Source organism: Muscardinus avellanarius (genome assembly GCF_963383645.1).
Source record: "Muscardinus avellanarius genome assembly, chromosome: 8".
In the NCBI taxonomy this organism is placed as follows: domain Eukaryota; kingdom Metazoa; phylum Chordata; class Mammalia; order Rodentia; family Gliridae; genus Muscardinus; species Muscardinus avellanarius.
This window is the reverse complement of record NC_137794.1, coordinates 108,457,267-108,474,894: the sequence shown is the minus strand read 5'-3', so window position 1 is coordinate 108,474,894 and position 17,628 is coordinate 108,457,267. Positions and strand designations below refer to the sequence as shown.

The window sequence follows — 17,628 nt, the reverse complement described above, 5'->3', positions numbered from 1 at the left end:
AAAGGTGTACGATAAGTCAAACCAGACAACAGGGCAGAAACGGACTTCCCGATCCACTGTTAAACGCCCCCAGAGCTTTGGTGAAGGATAAACACAAGTCTGAAAACACCAGCCAGCAGATTCACAGCACTAAAGTGTACTTTTTGGGGTCAGGGCTACTGCTAAGAACCCTACGGTATGGGGAGACTATGGCTTCTGGTCTTCCTGTGGCCTGATTTGGTTTCCTTCTTCCCTCCCTTCCAGTTGGCTCTCCCATCACTGTGACCAAAACGCCTCACAAGAACAACTTAGAGAAGGGAAGGCTTGCCGGGGCTCCAAAGACGGGGCCCATGGCAGCAGTGGTGGCCCTGATGATGGGGTGGGTGGCTGGGGTCCACTGTCACACCCTGCTGACAAAGGCAAAGAGACTATGGATATGTCTGGCCTCCAAGACATGCCCCAGGACCCGCCTCCTTACATGCCCACCTCAGCCCTGCCAGGGGTTGGGGTGCTGACCAGCCCTGGACGGGCACGCTTGGCGTTCCCGCTGCTTTGGTCCTCTGCTGCGGAGCACAGTGTGGCTGGGCCTGGCCAGCGTCCTGCACAGAGCTCCAGCAATGTACGAAAAACGATTCTTTTTTGGAAAAAAGCCAATAAATAAAAGACAAAACTTTGAGGAAAGGTTGCAAACTTACCCTACGTAATTTTAGGTGTGAAGACGTGAAAAGGTAATGTTAAGAGACAAGTAGGGCTGGGCTGAGCTGGGGGCAGAAGCCACTTCAATCCTGGGATCCTGAGGCTCCAGGAGGAATCCCTGGTGAAGGTTACAGACGCACGGAGCCATTGATACTCATACCACAAGTCTGGCATCGTCATCAAAATGCACCTTTGGCATGGCTTTAGAGCTCTGGGATCTAATGACCTGGGGGTTTGGAAAAACCTGCTTGGGGAGGGAAGCAGTGCTTAGACATGATATTGCTTGCCTGGGAATCCTGATCCATCCCACTCTGTCATCTATCTAAAAAGTGGCTGTTTCTGAACCTGGCTCACACGGAACACCAGACACAAAATGCCGAGCAGGGCCCACCCACCTGCTTTCATCCTTGCTTTGATGGGAGGGAGGAGGCAGGGGAGGGGGACCAAAGACAGCCGGCAGTGGCTACTTCCCTCGCCAGGACAGATTAATAAAAACAAAGTGTAATTTCCCCTCTCTTACCCATTCTTCTTCATCCTCAATATTTTCCCTCTAAGATACTTTTTTTTGTTTGAGAAGCTTAATATTTGGCTGCCTTCTGAAGAAATGGGTATAGTGACAGATGAAAGACTTGTATTCATCGTATAATTCAGCATAAGGGAAAAAAATCGACTGCTGTGCATTTAAGATTCTAACAACCTTGCAATTTTGTATAGTTCTCTCCCCCACCCGTTCTTTTGAAGAAATCTGCTTTTATTCTGCTAATAACTAACCACAGTTGCAGCAGCATGGATCCGATTAGCAGTTCTTATGATACAAAGGGGAGGAGAAAAAAAAAAGCTGTGAACAGGGCTGCCAATTTGTCCACCTGGGCCCCCAGGAGAAAGATTAGCCGAGCGCCTGCTCTTTCTTCCAGCGAAGCGGCTCTGCACTCCGGTGGAGACGGCCTTTTGAAAGTACAGGCACTCTCTTCCTTTAATAAAAAAGTTTCCCTCGCCTCCATCCTTTCTTGTCAGGATTTCTCCTTCTGGATTCCGCTGCTTCTTGACAAGTCAGGTATAAACAGGGGTCTGTAAGAGCTTGCCACACACAAGCTGGCACCAGGGATCGTTTTGCATCTGAAGAGCAGAGGTATGCCCCGCAGCAGAAGGACCTCCTTTTCCAAGCCAAAAGGAGAAAGGTGCCCACCTGTTGGGGCAGCAGGACTCTCTGATGCTCTCCCAGATGTGAGAGGAGGGCAAACGTCACAGTCGGGGAATACCGGGCGCTGACGGAAGAACATAGTATATAAAACTGGAGCCAACAGATAAAACCACAGGTGGTGGTATGCGACATGCGCCTGTAGGTTAAGCTATAGAAAAAGTCAGTTTATTGACATAAGGTCATATGCTATTTTCTAAAAATTCATGACTTTTATAATTATGCTAAAAATGGGACCTTATTTTTGTGATGAAACTTTTAAACCTTTGTATAAACTACTTGTAAAATAAAAAGAAAGCCAAGGCACTATATTTTTCTAGAAACTTAAAAAGAAAAATCCAGGCTTTGAGTAAAATCTCCAGGTGCTTTATTACTTAGATGTAAAGGTCTAACAAGCACGTGCTTAACTTGTTCTGACATCACAGTCCACAGCAGGGCACATGCCTGAGTTTTATTTATTCTTTATTTTTTTAGTGGTACTGGGGTGGAACCCAGGGGCTTTCTACCTTCGGGCTATACTCCCAGACGTGTGTGTGTGTGTGTGTGTGTGTGTGTGTGTGTGTGTGTGTGTATGTATATGATTTGGAAACAGGGTCTCACTAAGTTGCCAAGAGCCTCACTAAGTACCCGAGGATGGCTTTGAACCTGTGCGATCCTCCTGTCTCAGCCTCCCAAGCGTGGGGATTACAAAGCGTGCACCACCATGCCCAGCTTATGCCTGAGTTTTAGCAAGTGATTTTTCAAGAGTTAACAGGTGCACAGTGAAGCCCAGTTTGGCCAGCCCCAGCACCAGGCCGGGACCCAGGCAGAGCTAAGCTCTCTGGGCTGGCACCAGGGGCCATCCTGAGGGCGGCAAGACAAAAACAGAGGACACGGAGAGGGAATGACATGTCCTGAATGGTAACCTCATCTGTCCACTATTAATTCCTTTATTTTAGATCTTAAGTATTTAGCAAGTACACTTTAGACATTTATCTTTTTCACAAACAGACCTTTTCTCCTACTTATCATTTGCAAGTATCTGGAGAGTGTTATTTGTGTTGCTGAAGCCCAGTCCAGGCGGCCAGCAGCGCTCCCCACTGTGGTTGCCCACTAGCGCTGGTGCCAGCCACATGGCAGCGGGAACAGCAACTGGGTGCAGACAAAACTCTCCCAGGACCACTGCCCCTCTTCTGTGAAGATGGAGGTAGTGACTAATAACATACTGGCTTTTAAAAACTGAGCAGTGAACATGTGGATATTAGGCAGTTTCAGAATTTTGATACAATATGTATATGGCACAATTTCTGTCTATGTGATGGACCAGAATCGGGCAGTTCTATGTGTGTAAAGGTCTGGTGTAGACTGCTAAGTTTAGATTGACACTACTTCCAGCTTTGTTTTTAAGAAAGAAGCAGCATGCTCTGTCACAGTAGAAAAATTATTCCTTCAGAAGGGAGGGAGAAGGATTGTAAAATGATGTGTAAAAGCACAAAGGAAGGAAGATGGCCCCACGGCACAGGAGGAAAGCTATTCAAGCAACTGATTTTAAGACTCTGTTTTTAAATTCCTTTTTTGCAAGAGAACTGTGAATTCTTCAGTTTGGCCCAAGTCTGTTGAGTACCCTCTACTAGCTGTGCATTATTGTTCCTGGCACTGGGATAAAAAGAAGGGGTTCCAAGATAAGTAGGAGTTTGCCAATCTGATAACAGGTGGGGGCTGGACATTCCAGGCAAAAGGAATAACATGTTATTCTAATTCAGCATTATGGGGAAAGATCTAGTCCCAAATCACAGCTGGTCGTACTGAAGGGGATGCTCGTCTATATCCCCACTGTGCTTCTGACGAAACAAAACAAACGGACTGTACGCTGAGGCTCAGTGCTCCCAAATAAAGCTCACGGCTGCCTTTTTTCAAGAATAACTTAAATAAGATAATTCTTGAATCCATGTTGACATGGATTCAAAAGTAATAATTGTGAAAATAAAGGATTCTACTACTAATCAAATTAGGCATAAGAATACAATAGTATTTTAACACAAGATTTTTTTTTTCTTATGATATTGTTCCCAAAGGAACCACAACTTAGCTCTAAAAATGTCAGGAAAAAGGCAATGCATTACCCTAAAAAGTGAGTCACTTCTCTGTGATCAGAAGCTGTGTTAAGTCATGCACGGAGAACGCTGCAGGAAGGGATGGCTGTGCTGGGCACTGAGGCCGCATCCACATTCTAGAACTGTTCAGCCTCTGTAAGCTGCAAGAACTCAAGGCTTCCATCCTCAGAATCCTTCTTTAACATTTCTCAACCTTTGCTGCATAGAATAGCCACCTGGAGAAGTGTAAAGCAGCCCCAAGGCACACCCACGTGAGGCCAGTCAAGAGGCACCGGGTCAGCCCAGGCGCGTCCTTCCCCGGGTGCCCTCGCACCAGTGTTGAGGATGCTGACCTCCGCTCATTCTGGAGGCCAGGAGCTTATGGGCCAGTGGCTTCAGCATCCACCAGGAGCTGGTTGGACTGCCAGTTCTCAGGCTCCGCCCCGAACCCAGCATGTGTAGAGCCCAGCCACCTGAGCTAAACAAGCCTCTGCAGACTGGGATGCAGGCGAGGTACCCAGAAGGCAAATGCCTCACCAGCTTAGTATTCCTGCTTGGGTATTTCCCCAGTCCAGATTCTCATATCCAATGCCTGTTAAAAATCTCTCTTGGCCAGGGGTGCTGGCGCACATTTGTAATCCCAGTACTTGGGAGGCTGAGATGGGAGGATCACAGGTTCATGGCCAACCTCAGCCACCCAGCGAGGCCCTCTGCAACCTAGTGAGACCCTGTTTCAAAACAAAGAATAAAAAAGTAGGACTGGGGTGTGCCTCGGAGGTAGAATACTCCTGGGTTCAATTTCCAGTACCAAAACACAAAACAAAAGAAAACAAAAAACCTCTTTGTTTGGAATGTAAGTAAGAGAGTCTCAACTGTACCATGGCCGATATCAAAATCTTGACTGGCCCTTCAGACACCTGCTTCTTTGGAACCACCATTTACCAGTTTCTTCTGTCAATAACCTCCTGGGAGGGGGGAAGAGGGAAATTCCCTAATGTACAAGATGTATATTCACAAATTATCAAAGTCAATCACTAAGCCAAACATGAGAAGGAGGGAGGGGTAAGGGAATGGGGTGGGAAGTACTCTATTAAGATGTCTGACTACAATGCATCAATAAAGAAATTAAAAAAATAAGCTCTCACCCCTGCTAGGGCTACATGCGCCCAGGGCCTAGACAGCTGCCAACACTGCGTCTGCCTTTGCCCTGACGGTGCACACCCCACGCAGCACGCACATGAGCCCTTAAACCTGAGTCGGATCATGCCATTCCCGGCCTGCTCAACCTTTAGGGCTTTCCCATCACACTTGAATAAGTCCCTAAATTCTACCCTAACCCACACAGACCCACGCGGTAGTTTCCCCTTACGCACCAGGACACATTCCAAGATGCCTAGTAGATGTCTGACACTACGGATAATACCAAACTCTACAGAAACTATGTTTTCTCCTATATAAAAATACCTACAAAAAAGTTTTACCTATGTTAGGCATAGCAAGAGATTAACAACAATAACAAAATAGAAAAATTATCACAGTATACTCTAATAAATATTCTATGAATGTGGCCCCTCTCTTAGAATGTAAGTCTTGCTTTTGTCTGGGAGTGCTGCCGGCTTGATCGCGGCCCTGCGCACTGCCATGGGGGCAGGTCCTGGCTCCCGGTGCTCTCATGAATGGTGGTTCTGCTGGCAGCTCCTTCCAGGAAAGCCCAGTTTCACTGTGACTGAAGATTGCTTTTGCTGGCATCTTTCTTCTTAGTTAACCTTAAACCTGCTGGAAATGTAGCAGCAGCGTCACCACTGGCAGATGCGGCTTCTCCAGTAATGTTTCTACTTTTCGGTCCAAACTGTTCCAGAGTCTGTGACCTCTCATCCGGGCAGTGCGGGACTTGGGAGTTGCTGGCTTCAGGAGCTCCCTTGCTAGAATCCTCACACAGGCTCAGTGCTTCCTGGCTCTCGCTGAGTTTCTTCTTTACTCTTTCACAAAAGATTTGTTCCTACCATACATCACTGCAGTCTCAGTACAGGATTTTTCTGTCTGTATTGAGAACTTTCACCTTTTCATTTAAAGGAAGCTTCCGTCTGGCACATCCTAACTGCCAGAATCACTACTCTTACGTTTCAAGCCACTAATGAGTAAAATCAGGGCTGCCTGAACACAAGCACCTGCTATGACACTGGGGCAGTCACTGTGGTATACCAGATGGCTCCTGGGTGCCTACAGGTGGGTGGTATAGACAGTGTGGCTCTAAGGGCAAGGGTGTGCCTCCAGTTCTGGCTGGGATGGAGCGGGCTGGTGAAAGGTTTCATCATGATATGCAGGACATTGTGCAGTTTAGACTAGGAACTGTTTGTAGAATTTCCCATTTAATATTTTTAGACCACTGTTGGCTGTAGGTAACTAAAACCTCAAAAAGCAAACCTGTGGACAAGGGGGACCACTGCAGAGCCAGTCCTTAGCTGCTCCTCCCTCCCCTCCCCTCCCCTCCCCTCAACTGTCCCAGCCCCACTGCCTCCTGGTGTTCACCCCAGGCTCTAGGCTCAGCACAAGGCCAGGGCCTCTGCGCACGCACGCCCCCTTTCTCTGCTAGTCGCCATTCATTACCCAAGCACTCCCAGGGCGTGTTTCTGCACTTCCTTTGTTCAGATATCAATTTTGAAGGGACACCGCCCAGATCTACTACCTAGGGAAGCAGCCTGACCTTTCCTTGCGGCATCCCCTGATGTAGTACAGGCTTCCTGGCGCACTTCCTGGCTTTTGCATCTGATTCAGGCTTCCTGAGGACAGGGCCTTTCATGTTCACGGTCACTGCATCTCCCCTGGTCTTACAAGTACGAGGGTGCCTGCAGCCCAGAAGACACTCGGTGCCTTGCAGAGGGAATGCGTGGGTCAAGAGGGGAAAGGAAGGGAAGTGAGCACTGGGGCTGAGGAGCGTCCCACCGCGTCCCACTGGATGCCTCTGGAAGCGAAAGCCAAACACGCCTCTTTCCTAAGTCCATTCCCGAAGCATCCCATTTGGCATCCTCAGCGAGGCCCACGCTTGGCATGGAGCTGTACGTAGCTAATGCCGTTTGCAAGTACAAACTCCGGCGCCACTTTCTGTTTGGGAGGGGAACATCAGCATTAACAGTTCCCGGTTCCGGCATTTATAAGCACGCAGATGTGGATTATTAAAGACTAATGCGTTTTGGGATTGGTGTCGGCATTCCGTTTGTCTCATGCCGAAAACAATTTTGTTCCTCATTAGTCAATGACAACCCATACCACCCTGTTATGGGAGAGAAATCAAAGGTGCTAGTGTGTGAGTTGGGAGCAAGCGCTGAAGTTGATCGGTAAGAGGCTGCGCGGCTATAATCAACGGACACATCACCATCATCCTGGCTCCAGGGTGGTGAGAAGATAGGGAAGCGAGCGCACGACCCTCCGTAACATGCCTGCTCCTTCCACGATTTGGAATTCTTCCCTTTTGGAAAACATGGTAATACATCAGAAGTTCAGGAGCATCTTGGCTACAGGCACTATTCATCTTGCTGCTTTCCAAAACAGTCCAGCTTTTTGAAACTTCCTCCTAAGCTAAAATGCGTTCACACGAGAACTTAGCGCCCTCAGTATGGCAGCTTGGTGGTGGAGGCAGCGCACTGCTGATGCAGAGACTTGGCCGCGCACGGGCTGCAGTGGCGCCTGCGCACTGCCAGGAACGAAACCCAGGGAGAGACTGGTGCCTCGGAGCCTCTCGAGTGGACACTGCCACGAAACACAGGCGTGGGGCTTGGCTGGGGGTCAACCATGCCCAGGGGCCACAGCTGGGCCGACAGAGCAGGGAAGGCACCCTGGTCTGCCCTGGCGACGGAGGCGCTCCTGTGCATTCACGTGGGCCAGAGAAAGGGAAGGGGAGGCGGCGGGAGCTGAGGCACCGCTCTCTCAACCAAGAGGGGAGAGGTGCCAGGTGGGAATGTGCTCCGCAAGAAATTCCTAGCACTCTCTTCTTCCTGACCATGGGGAAAGAGCAAGGGGATACTAAGTTTGAAACATAGGGGATGGAAGAATTGAGGACTAGTTCTTGGGGAACAGAAGCCACCTTCGAGGATGCCTGGCTGAGCGACAGGGCAGGTCTCCTCACAGCCACACCAAGCTCTCTCAAGCTGGTGGCGGAGGCTGCAGAACCAGCACCTCTGGCTGAACGTAGAAACAGTGTGTCAAAGGGGGAGGCCTCAGGCCAAGCCGCCAACACAGCCCCTCGTGAGGCGGCACTCCATCTCCCCAAGACAGGCGACAATACATCGTTGCTTTCTTAACTCCTGCTAAGCATCATTTGGAAAGGATCGGAAATTACTGTTTTGTGTAACACACAAATATTTTACTTTGTAAGGGAAAAAAAATCCTGGCTAAGTTCTCTTTGGTTTGTAGAACTGCTGAATTGATGTTTTCTGTGCTGCCACAGATTAAAAACATGAATATATCAATGGCATTTTGTGTTTAAAAAGTGTTTTTTTCCTGCTCAGTTTGCCAATAAGCAGCAGGCATCTCCCATGCAACAAGCTGTGGCAGGATTTCCAGCTCCAGAGAGGCCAGAAGGCACACGTGACGGATGTCCTGGAACAGGACTGTCAGGTAGGGTGATTGTGAAAACCTCCTGTCATCTCAGCACAGCTGGCTTGGAGTCTGCTGATGCCGTCCTGAAAGGAAGCTGCCTTGGAACCATTTCCATATAGAGACAAACTTGTAATTTACCCCGAGTTTTATTAAGTAAGGGTGAATTAAGAGGTGAAAAATTTATTTACTTAGAATGGGTTTGGTTTGGGCTCTAAAAGATTTTAAAATACAGTGAGGGTGAATTAAATGAAAGAGAGACACTGGTTTGTGTTCTTATTGTGCATTTTATAGGTACTAATTTTGACAAATGACACCAGGAACTATCACTTCCCCTCACTAAAATCCTCCTGTTCACTCTGGCCTATGACTAACTCCTAACTGCGATTCGTTTTTCTCTTTCCCATTATAGCAGGCTTCCAGAATCTGCTTGTCTGAATGTCAAATTAAGCAAGAAAATTTGTTTCTGACCAGAATATCCTCTGGTTTGTATCTGCAGCCATACCGGCTCGTATAAAAGTCTACGCAGCTCCCACTTGCTCTGGGGGGCGGGGAGGGAGAAGGCCTCTAAATACATCACGGCGCTGCCTAAGGAGTTATTTCCAGCTTCAACTGAACGCATGATGCCCGTTTGGGAGCTCAAGCTTTTAGTGCCTGAGCTTTCCTGGGGTATGCAGTCCTCATGGTGGTTAGCATGCTGGATGTGTGTGGGGGAGCTGCTGAGGGAGCTTCAGCACAAAGGAACTGGGGCTTCGTGGGTGTACAGGGCCCTCTCTGGCTAAGCCCTTTTACAGGCCCTTAAGCTACAGAGAGGCCTGGGGCCTGCCAAGGGACAGCGACTGTTGGTGCTAGCCAGGCAGGAGTGTGTCGGTGAAGGGACAAAGTGCCTCCTGGGGTGGGGAGGCTGCAGCTCTAGGGACACGGAGGGGCAGCTCTTCTCAGCCTCCTTTGTCAGAGGTTTAAGGCCTCTGAGCTCTTAAACCTCCCGACTCGCCTGGCCGCGCGCCCTCATTGGGCCAGCAGCGAGCCTGGGGTGCTGGGCCACTACCTCCAAAGGCAAAGCAAAGGGCGAAGCTCATACGACGCACACAGGGAGGGGCTGAACTTTCACAGCCCATGCAACTTCATTTGATTTCTGTCTATGACGTCTAGGAAGATGTGTTTTGGGTTGGCCATCCTATAAACAAACACCTAGTACCACATGGGAACAATGGATGTAAAACCCATGTCCATTTGCTGTGCTAATGTTAGTGCCTAATTTTGTATTTTTTGTCCTAATCTATCATAATCAGTGGGCGGTAGTTAAATGGAGGTGACTGAATTCCTCCTACAAGTGGACTTGGTAAGCATGCCAAACACCAAAAGCAGAATGAGGGAAAATCTATTCCGGAATTTGCAGTGAATACCGTGAGATCTTCATTAGCTACACCGATGGGTTTTCATCAGCAGTCTAACCATCTGCAGTTTTATAAACAGTAGTGTCTCTCAGGCTATAAACAGTTAAGATCTGCCTGCCGTCACCCTCCCCCACCGTACGCTCACCCTTCTTAATATTTAAACATGGCCGCTGCTTACAGCACAGGCAGGAAAAAGCTGACAAAAGCCTCTGCCAATAAAATAAAAATAAAAAAGTTCAGCTTATTTACATTTTTGCTTTGTTAGTAAACTCGAATGGTTGGCTCAGGAGGCAAGAAGAGTGAGATTACCATCCACACAGCAATGTGTTCTGATGTGGTGCTGAGTCAGCTTCCCCTACGCTGGAGGAATTAGGCCTAGTGCAAGACCCAGCCAATGCGCTCAATACCCAGGAGGGTTTTCTCCTTAAACCAAAACACACAACTCTAGAATACAGCCCCAGAAACAACACAAGTGCCATGATAACATCATTTATTAGAAGAAAAGTGCTTAATACCATGCATTTCAGAACTAACTGCATCTGACGTACGTTTGCTTAATTTAAGCGCACATACGTGGAGACTACCGCTAAGAAAGACAGAGACATCTTGTTTCTGTCTCTAAATATAAATACATTGCTGTGAAGGGAGAGAAAAGAAAGAGGCAAGTAAAAGGCAAGACAGTTCACCTTGGCACCGGGGGAAGAGAAATGTATAGGTTTGTTTCTGCTCTCAAATGCTTGCTTAGATTATATGAGCAGGGCTGAATCTTTATCTCCAAATGATGGCTGTCTGCTATGCTGGACCCCACTTCCCTTTCCCAAACAAAGGGAGAGATCTATGTGGCTCCAAACCACAGGAATTCTCCATCCTGCTTTCCAAAAGGAAGCAGGAAGGAAAGGCCCGTGGCGAAGGGATGTGCAGGCCCAGTGGCTGGCCGGAGTCTCCCAGCTGGTGCTCCCAGGACACAGGCGGCTGGGAGGCAGCAGGAAGGCCGGTGAACTGCAGCAGGCGGAGGAATGGCTTCCAAGGTCAGGATGAGAACCAGCTGTCAGGGAGGCCTTGGGCTCTGCTCACCTCCCTTTGTGGTGCTTCTCATGAGCGGTCAATTTCACGTACCACGGCAGAGATGGAGGAAACGATTGCTCTTTCCAATAAATGCTAGGAAAGCAAGACTACAAGCCCACACCATTCTGGCTTCCCGCATCCCAGCTCAGGCCGCTCTCAGCTCTACAACAGCTGTGTGTTTTACAAGGACCTGCTGGAGAGGCGAGGACTCGAGGGCCAGTCTGTGAGCTGGGCTGGTGGAGGACAAGGGAGGAGGCAGCGGAGACGAGAGGCCGGGAATGCAGGAAGGAGGGAAGGAGCAGGCGAGGGCTGCTGGAGGGATGGAGGCCGTCCAGCGCCTGAGGACCGAGCCCAGACCTCCCGGCGTCTCCCCAGGACAGCTGCTCGTCACTCTAGAATGAAAGCCAAGTGAAGAAAGGCTGTATACGACAGACAGACAGACACAATTTAAAAGTAAGGACTAGAAATGGGTAAAGAAGGAGGTAAATGGGCCTCGTTATTCTCTGCATGAAAGTATATTCGTACTCAATTATAAGTTAAAAATAAAAAATCAACTTTCTGTTCAACTCCAAAGTGAGTTTATTACCCGTGACCAAATTTGCACAAACATAAGGCCTAATGTAAGTTAGATAAATCGGTATTTTCATTTTTTTTTTTTTTTTAGTGTTTCTGGGACTGAACTCAGGGGTGCTGTCCCACTGAACTATACTCCCAGCCCTTTTTGTTATTCTGATAGAAGGTCTCACAAAATTACCCAGAGGCTGGCCATGAACTTGTGATTCTCCTGTTTCAGTCTCCCAAGTACTAGGCTTACATGCACAACTAAGCCCGATTTCTCAATATTTTGACTTCCCAGAGAAAAAGAAAGTTGATTTTAGGGATTCTAGTTTTTTTTTTTTTTTTTAACGGGCACATAACATGACTAGGTGGAGGGAAACGGAAATAGAAGCCTATACTTTTTTTCAACAAAAGCCTGTTATGATTTTTAAGCAAATGCTATTAAAGCAGCACCACTGACTGCTGCGGAGCAGTACGTCACGATCATTCTGAACCACATTATGGCGTGAGACTAAAACGCACCAGTAAAGTATAAAAGAAAGTAGCGTCACACGATGCACAACTATTAAAGCCTCCAGTTGAACTCTCCCAGGCTTAGCCGGGTGAACAGCAAGAAGGGAAGAAATCGGTGATGCTGGGTTCCCGTGGTGACCCACGGGCTGAGCGCCCTGGCTCCTTTGTGTTACTGACAAGAGGGTGGCCTTCCCTACAGAGCAGGCCGAAAGCGCAGCCCCCACGGTCCTGGGCAAGGAGCAGCCTGCGCAGTGTGTGTGGGGTGGGGTGGGGTGGGGTGGGGTGGGGGGCAGCCACTGGCCCTTGGTTGGTGTCTTCTCTCCACAGGCAGGAAAGATCAGCGTCAGCCCTGGACTCTACTGCGTCGTGCGCTGCTTGCCTGCCTGCCTGCCACACAGAAACCAACGCGCCATGATTTCAGCGAGCTAAGAGTCGATTGTCCAGATAAAACTGTTATGAGTAAATGTGACGGCAAATATTCTGGAAATCTCTGGGATACCATATTGCCATCTTCATTTTCTCAGTCCCAACTCCCAAGAAGAGCAGCTATGAACCTATGGTTTTTTCTAGGTGAAAGAAAAATGGATTCAACTTTATGAAAATTGTGTTTTTTATGGCTACCTTTGCATCTACAGGTGAACAACCTTGGTAAACACAGCAAAGCACAACTGAAAACTTTATACGCATGTCTTCTAAAATGTATACCACCACCACTGGATTAAGAATCAGAAGACTTAGAGCCTACATCAACTGTCCTCCTCTTAATGTTAATGACCACAGTCGAGTCTCCAGGTCTTGGTTTGAATTAAAGCAATAACTGTGATGGCAATGACAGGGGTCCAGGTGTACTGAATGCTTAGCACATACCTCTCTCATGTTGCAGCAATTTAATCAATATAATAATGCAGGTAATAATAACAATAATTAATAATAATAATATTGTTTGTAGAGGTGAAAAACCAAGGCACAGGGAAGCTTGGAAGCTTGTGTGACTTGCCAGCTGTTACTCAAAGCCAGTGTAACAGAGTAACATCTGATGTTACTAAGGTCCACCTTCATGTGGGAGAAAGGTGAACGAATACCCTTATGAGATTTTCTGAGAGGTTCTTCCCCCTTGAGTAACGCTATATTTTCCTGTTTTATATGACTAATACTCTATACATGTCACGCTCAGCAAAGAGAGTTAAGAATTTATGCCAAGAATCTATCAGTAAAGATGGTGAAAGTTTTGTTGCCCAGTTTCTTCCCTGTACTAAACGCCACTAATAGTTTATTGAGCACCCTATAAAAGTCATCCACCTTTGCCGGGCGTGGTGGCACACGCTTGTAATCCCTGTGCTTGGGAAGCAGAGACAGGAGGATCGCACAGGCTCAAAGCCAGCCGCGCTGGCGTAAGAGACCCTGTTTCCAAAAATAAAATGGGTCTGGGAGTGTCGCCCGGAGGTAGAAGGGCTTCCAGGAACCCCAGTACCACCAAAAAAAAAAAAAAAAAGTCATCCACCTTTGAGCTTGCACGGATTAATGCAATGAGACAAAACACAGACCCAGCATTCCCACTGCTGGCAGCGTTTAAAAAGGAAGCTCTATGCAGCTGGCACTGTGGCATAACTTGTTATCCTAGTACTTGGGAGGCTGAGACAGGAGGATTGAGATTTGAAGCCAGTGTGCTCTTAGTGAGATCCTATTACAAAATGAAAAAAAAGGGGGAGATGGGGTACAGCTCAGAGGTAGAACACCCCTGGGTTCAATCCCCAGCAACCCCGATGAAAGCCGAAAGTTTTCTATGATAAAAGGAATTGGTGAGATAAATGATACAGAAGCCCTGGTCTTCCCTCATGCCCACGCCTGAAGTCACTGGGCAATATGGACGGCAGCTGAGCCTGTGCATGGTCCACTGACCTCCTTTTACCCTCCTACAAGCACAAGAGTGGACTTCATAAGTAATTAAATTGGCTAAGCTACCTCCTCTACAGGGCACAGTATAATCTAATGCCGCACCATCCAGGATCCTTGCTCCAGAGCGATCTCTTCTGACAGGTTTCATGTCCCACACAATGTCAAAGATCAATTAGTGACGAATTCAGAAACCTCCATTTAGAATAATAAATGTAAAAATCTCCAGAATGCCAACTACCCAAACCAGAGGACTCAAAACTAAAGAACTACAATGTCTTTATAACTCAGAAAAATTTGTGTTCAGGTAATTCAAGTCCTTCTGACTCAATTCGGAATAAAGAATGAGCTTTATCCTCAAGGAATAAAATCTTTAAATATAATTTTCCAACACTTTGGTAGGTGACACCTCAAAAACTATGTGAAAACCAAACAGCGCCTTGTGGGGTCTGGAGTGCACAGTTCCACTGCCATTACAAACAGAATCCCAGGCTTCCGCGTAATCACTGTGAGGATGAGTAAACACATTTGAAAGAAAGGCCCCATCAATGTGCCCTAAGCAAAAGCATTAAAACCATAGGCATATCCAAATTATGGTTGAATCTTAGAAATATAACGGTTAGCAAAAGCCAGAGAGAGCAGAACACACAGTATGCCTGGGCCACGGGGTGCAATTTGCCAGGGCCTTCCTAACTATGCTTGTCAGTCCACTTTTACTAAACATTATAATTAAAATTATAATTTCCATTATTCCTCCCGGGGGACTGAACCTGGGGACATCTGACCTCTGAGCTATACCCCACTCCTTTTTTATTTTGAAACAGGGCACACTCTAATTACTAATAGCACTTTTTTAGGTGGTCAAAAGTATCTCAGTTTGGAGGAAAAACTTAGTCATCTTAGGCAAGATATATTTCTATAAGAAAAATGCACTAAATAAAACTAAGGACATGTACTCTATGTTTACAGTTAAATTCTAAAAAAAACGAAGACTAGTTTTTAAAAATATTTGAGGCAGAGGAAAAGACTAGAGCTCTGAATTAGGAAGAAACATACAGATAGACACAACAGCTCCAGCAATATTCTAAATCTTAAACTGGATTCGGGGTTCATAAATATTCATATGTAAGACTTCACAATTGGCATGTTACCTATGTTTATCACAGCAAATATTATTTATAAGTATTATAAACAATTTATAAAATATTAAAAGAAATATAAAAATTTATAATCAATATCCATTCTGATAGGTAGGTAGAAAGTTCTTTCTGGAACTCACCTATATCATGTTAGCAAACACAGAAAAAAATCACAGAGAGTTTAGTGTTAAAGAAAAGGTAGCTGAACCGGGCGTGGGGGCACACGCTTGTAATCCCAGCATTTGGGAGGCTGAGACAGGAGGATCCAGGTTTGTAGCCAGCCTCAGCTACTTAGTGAGGCTCTTTGCAACTCAGTGAGACCCTGTTTCAAAATAAAGATTAAAAAATAGGGCTGGGGGTGTAGCTCCTGGATAGAATGCCCCTAGGTTTCATCCCTAGTACTACAAAAAAAAAAAAAAGAAAGAAAGAAAGAAAGAAAGAAAGAAAGAAAGAAAGAAAGGAAGAGAGGGAGGGAGGGAGGGAGGGAGGGAGGGAGGAAGGAAGGAAGGAAGGAAGGGAGGGTAGTTGTAATTTTGGGGTTTGAGTCGATGATGTTTGATATAAGAAAGCTGAACCAGGATGAAGCAACTGAAAAGTACATAAACAACGCAATAAATAATCCAGGAAGTAGAGACAGCACGGACGGCAGGTGAATGAGCTGAACACAGGCGCTGACTGGAACCTGAGCTCCTTGACTTAGAAAGAAGCTATGAGTTTGCATCAGCAAAATGCTCTAAACATGTGCCAGCACTGACCAGTGTGTGCATGTATCACATTTGGGAAAATTTAACCTCTAAAAACATTTTAGAAATAAGTACTCTAGTACATATTGAATAGGACTTCAAAAATTAGGCCACTGCTAGTGACAATCTCATTTTAGCATACTGATCCACAGAGGATCTTATTTAACAGAATCTTTACAAAGCATATATATTTTTTTGAGAGTAGTTTTTGTTCTTGGCAAACAAACAATATCCAAGTAGTTGGTCATTTTATTAAATGGGTGGCTATGTTCATCTTTAGCTATGGGGACTCTGGTATGCTTTGGAGGGAATGCAGTTATACACCTAGAATGTGTTCCTCCCACAGCACGTAGTACAATAAAATATCAGCGTGTGTAACTGATGCCCCTAGATGTGCCTTTGTGACAGAGGAAAGAAGATGAGTACCTGGAATACTTGCAGGAGAAATTGGGCCAGATCGTGACTGGTTGCTTCCCACGGGCGAGCCAACAGGAGAAGGCGAAGGCCCGCCCGGAATGCTGGAGAGGTGGGGCGATGCATGGGGCGAGAACGGCGACTGCGCGGGGTTGCTCTGGTCCCCCTGGCTGCTCGTGGAGCCGGACGCACTGACCGCTGAGCTCAAAGTTGCTTCAGTTCCCGTGGGGAGGTCATCAATGGATCCAGACAAGTCCTAAAAATAAAGAAAGGAGGGTGTTTATAGAGTAACACATATTTGGACCAATATTAAACCAAAACACTATTCAAAAATCATCATGATAGGCCTTCAGAGACAATGTTTTGCTGGATAATCAAGATTCAGAGTACAGCCACTTTTTATTACAAGACTTGAATGAGTTCTCTCTTAAGATGAACCCATAAGATTTAGTATCATCTTCTAAAATGCCTGTCTCTCCTAAATGCATGCTCACAGTCTTCCTTTCTGTGGTAGGCACTGAGTCCACTAGACTTGTGCAAAGTGTCTACAGACTCCTCTGTGCGGGGACTTGCTGTGGACTGCGGGATAGAGCGCCTGGTTCCTAAATGAGGACTTTGATGAGCTCAACCCTGGCTGGCTGTAGGCCCCTCTGTTTAGAATTCAACGGTGGCAGACTCAGTTTCAAACTAGGACATTGTAATGTAATAACAGTCAACATTTCAGCCAAACTTTGTGGTAAGAAGTTATTACATTTTAAATAACTATAAAATGACATTATAATAAAACAGAGATATTTGTATTTTATATGACATTGTGAAAACAAATCCCTTTGAATTTATGTTGGTAGAAATGAGTTCTGATGTTATACCTCATGCCTTTATATAATAAATTTATGCAATTAATCCCATCTAATTTGTTCATAACATCCTTGGAGGAAGTTATTAAAATCTGTTTGACAGGTTCAGAAAACTGAAGCTCAGAGAGTGAAAGATATTGTTGACAGGTGGATTGCTGGGATACAGGTGCTGAAGAAAATAAAGGAAGAAGGACAGAAACAGTCTTCAGCACCCTCCTCAGAACACGAGAGGGACACAGACTTTGGTGCCCTCGCAGCTGTGCCCGACCTTGGATGGGGCCACCATGAGCAGATGCTCAGGACCAGACTCCCAGGTCCTCAACTCTGCAAACATGAGCCAGACCAGAGCGTGACACTCAGTGAGTTCTAAGGCTGAATTTCAGTATGGAAAATATTTGTCCTGGTAATCTGAACAAATTTCTACAGACAAACTCAGAAAAACCTAGTGATGCTACTGCCTCAGCATTATCATTATTGAATATTCTGGGCAGAGTGAATGCTAGCAGACACC

General features: G+C 46.5%; 1 protein-coding gene across 3 annotated transcripts in view; it reads right to left on the bottom strand.

Moving 5' to 3' along the window:
- Positions 1-17,628, bottom strand: part of ARID1B (AT-rich interaction domain 1B) — a 404,291-nt gene that overhangs the window by 98,927 nt on the left and 287,736 nt on the right. For all 3 annotated transcript variants that reach the window (XM_080700338.1, XM_080700340.1, XM_080700339.1), the window contains one exon: positions 16,273-16,516. In XM_080700338.1, coding sequence (XP_080556464.1) covers positions 16,273-16,516 — 244 coding nt within the window. The remainder of the gene's footprint in view (positions 1-16,272; positions 16,517-17,628) is intronic.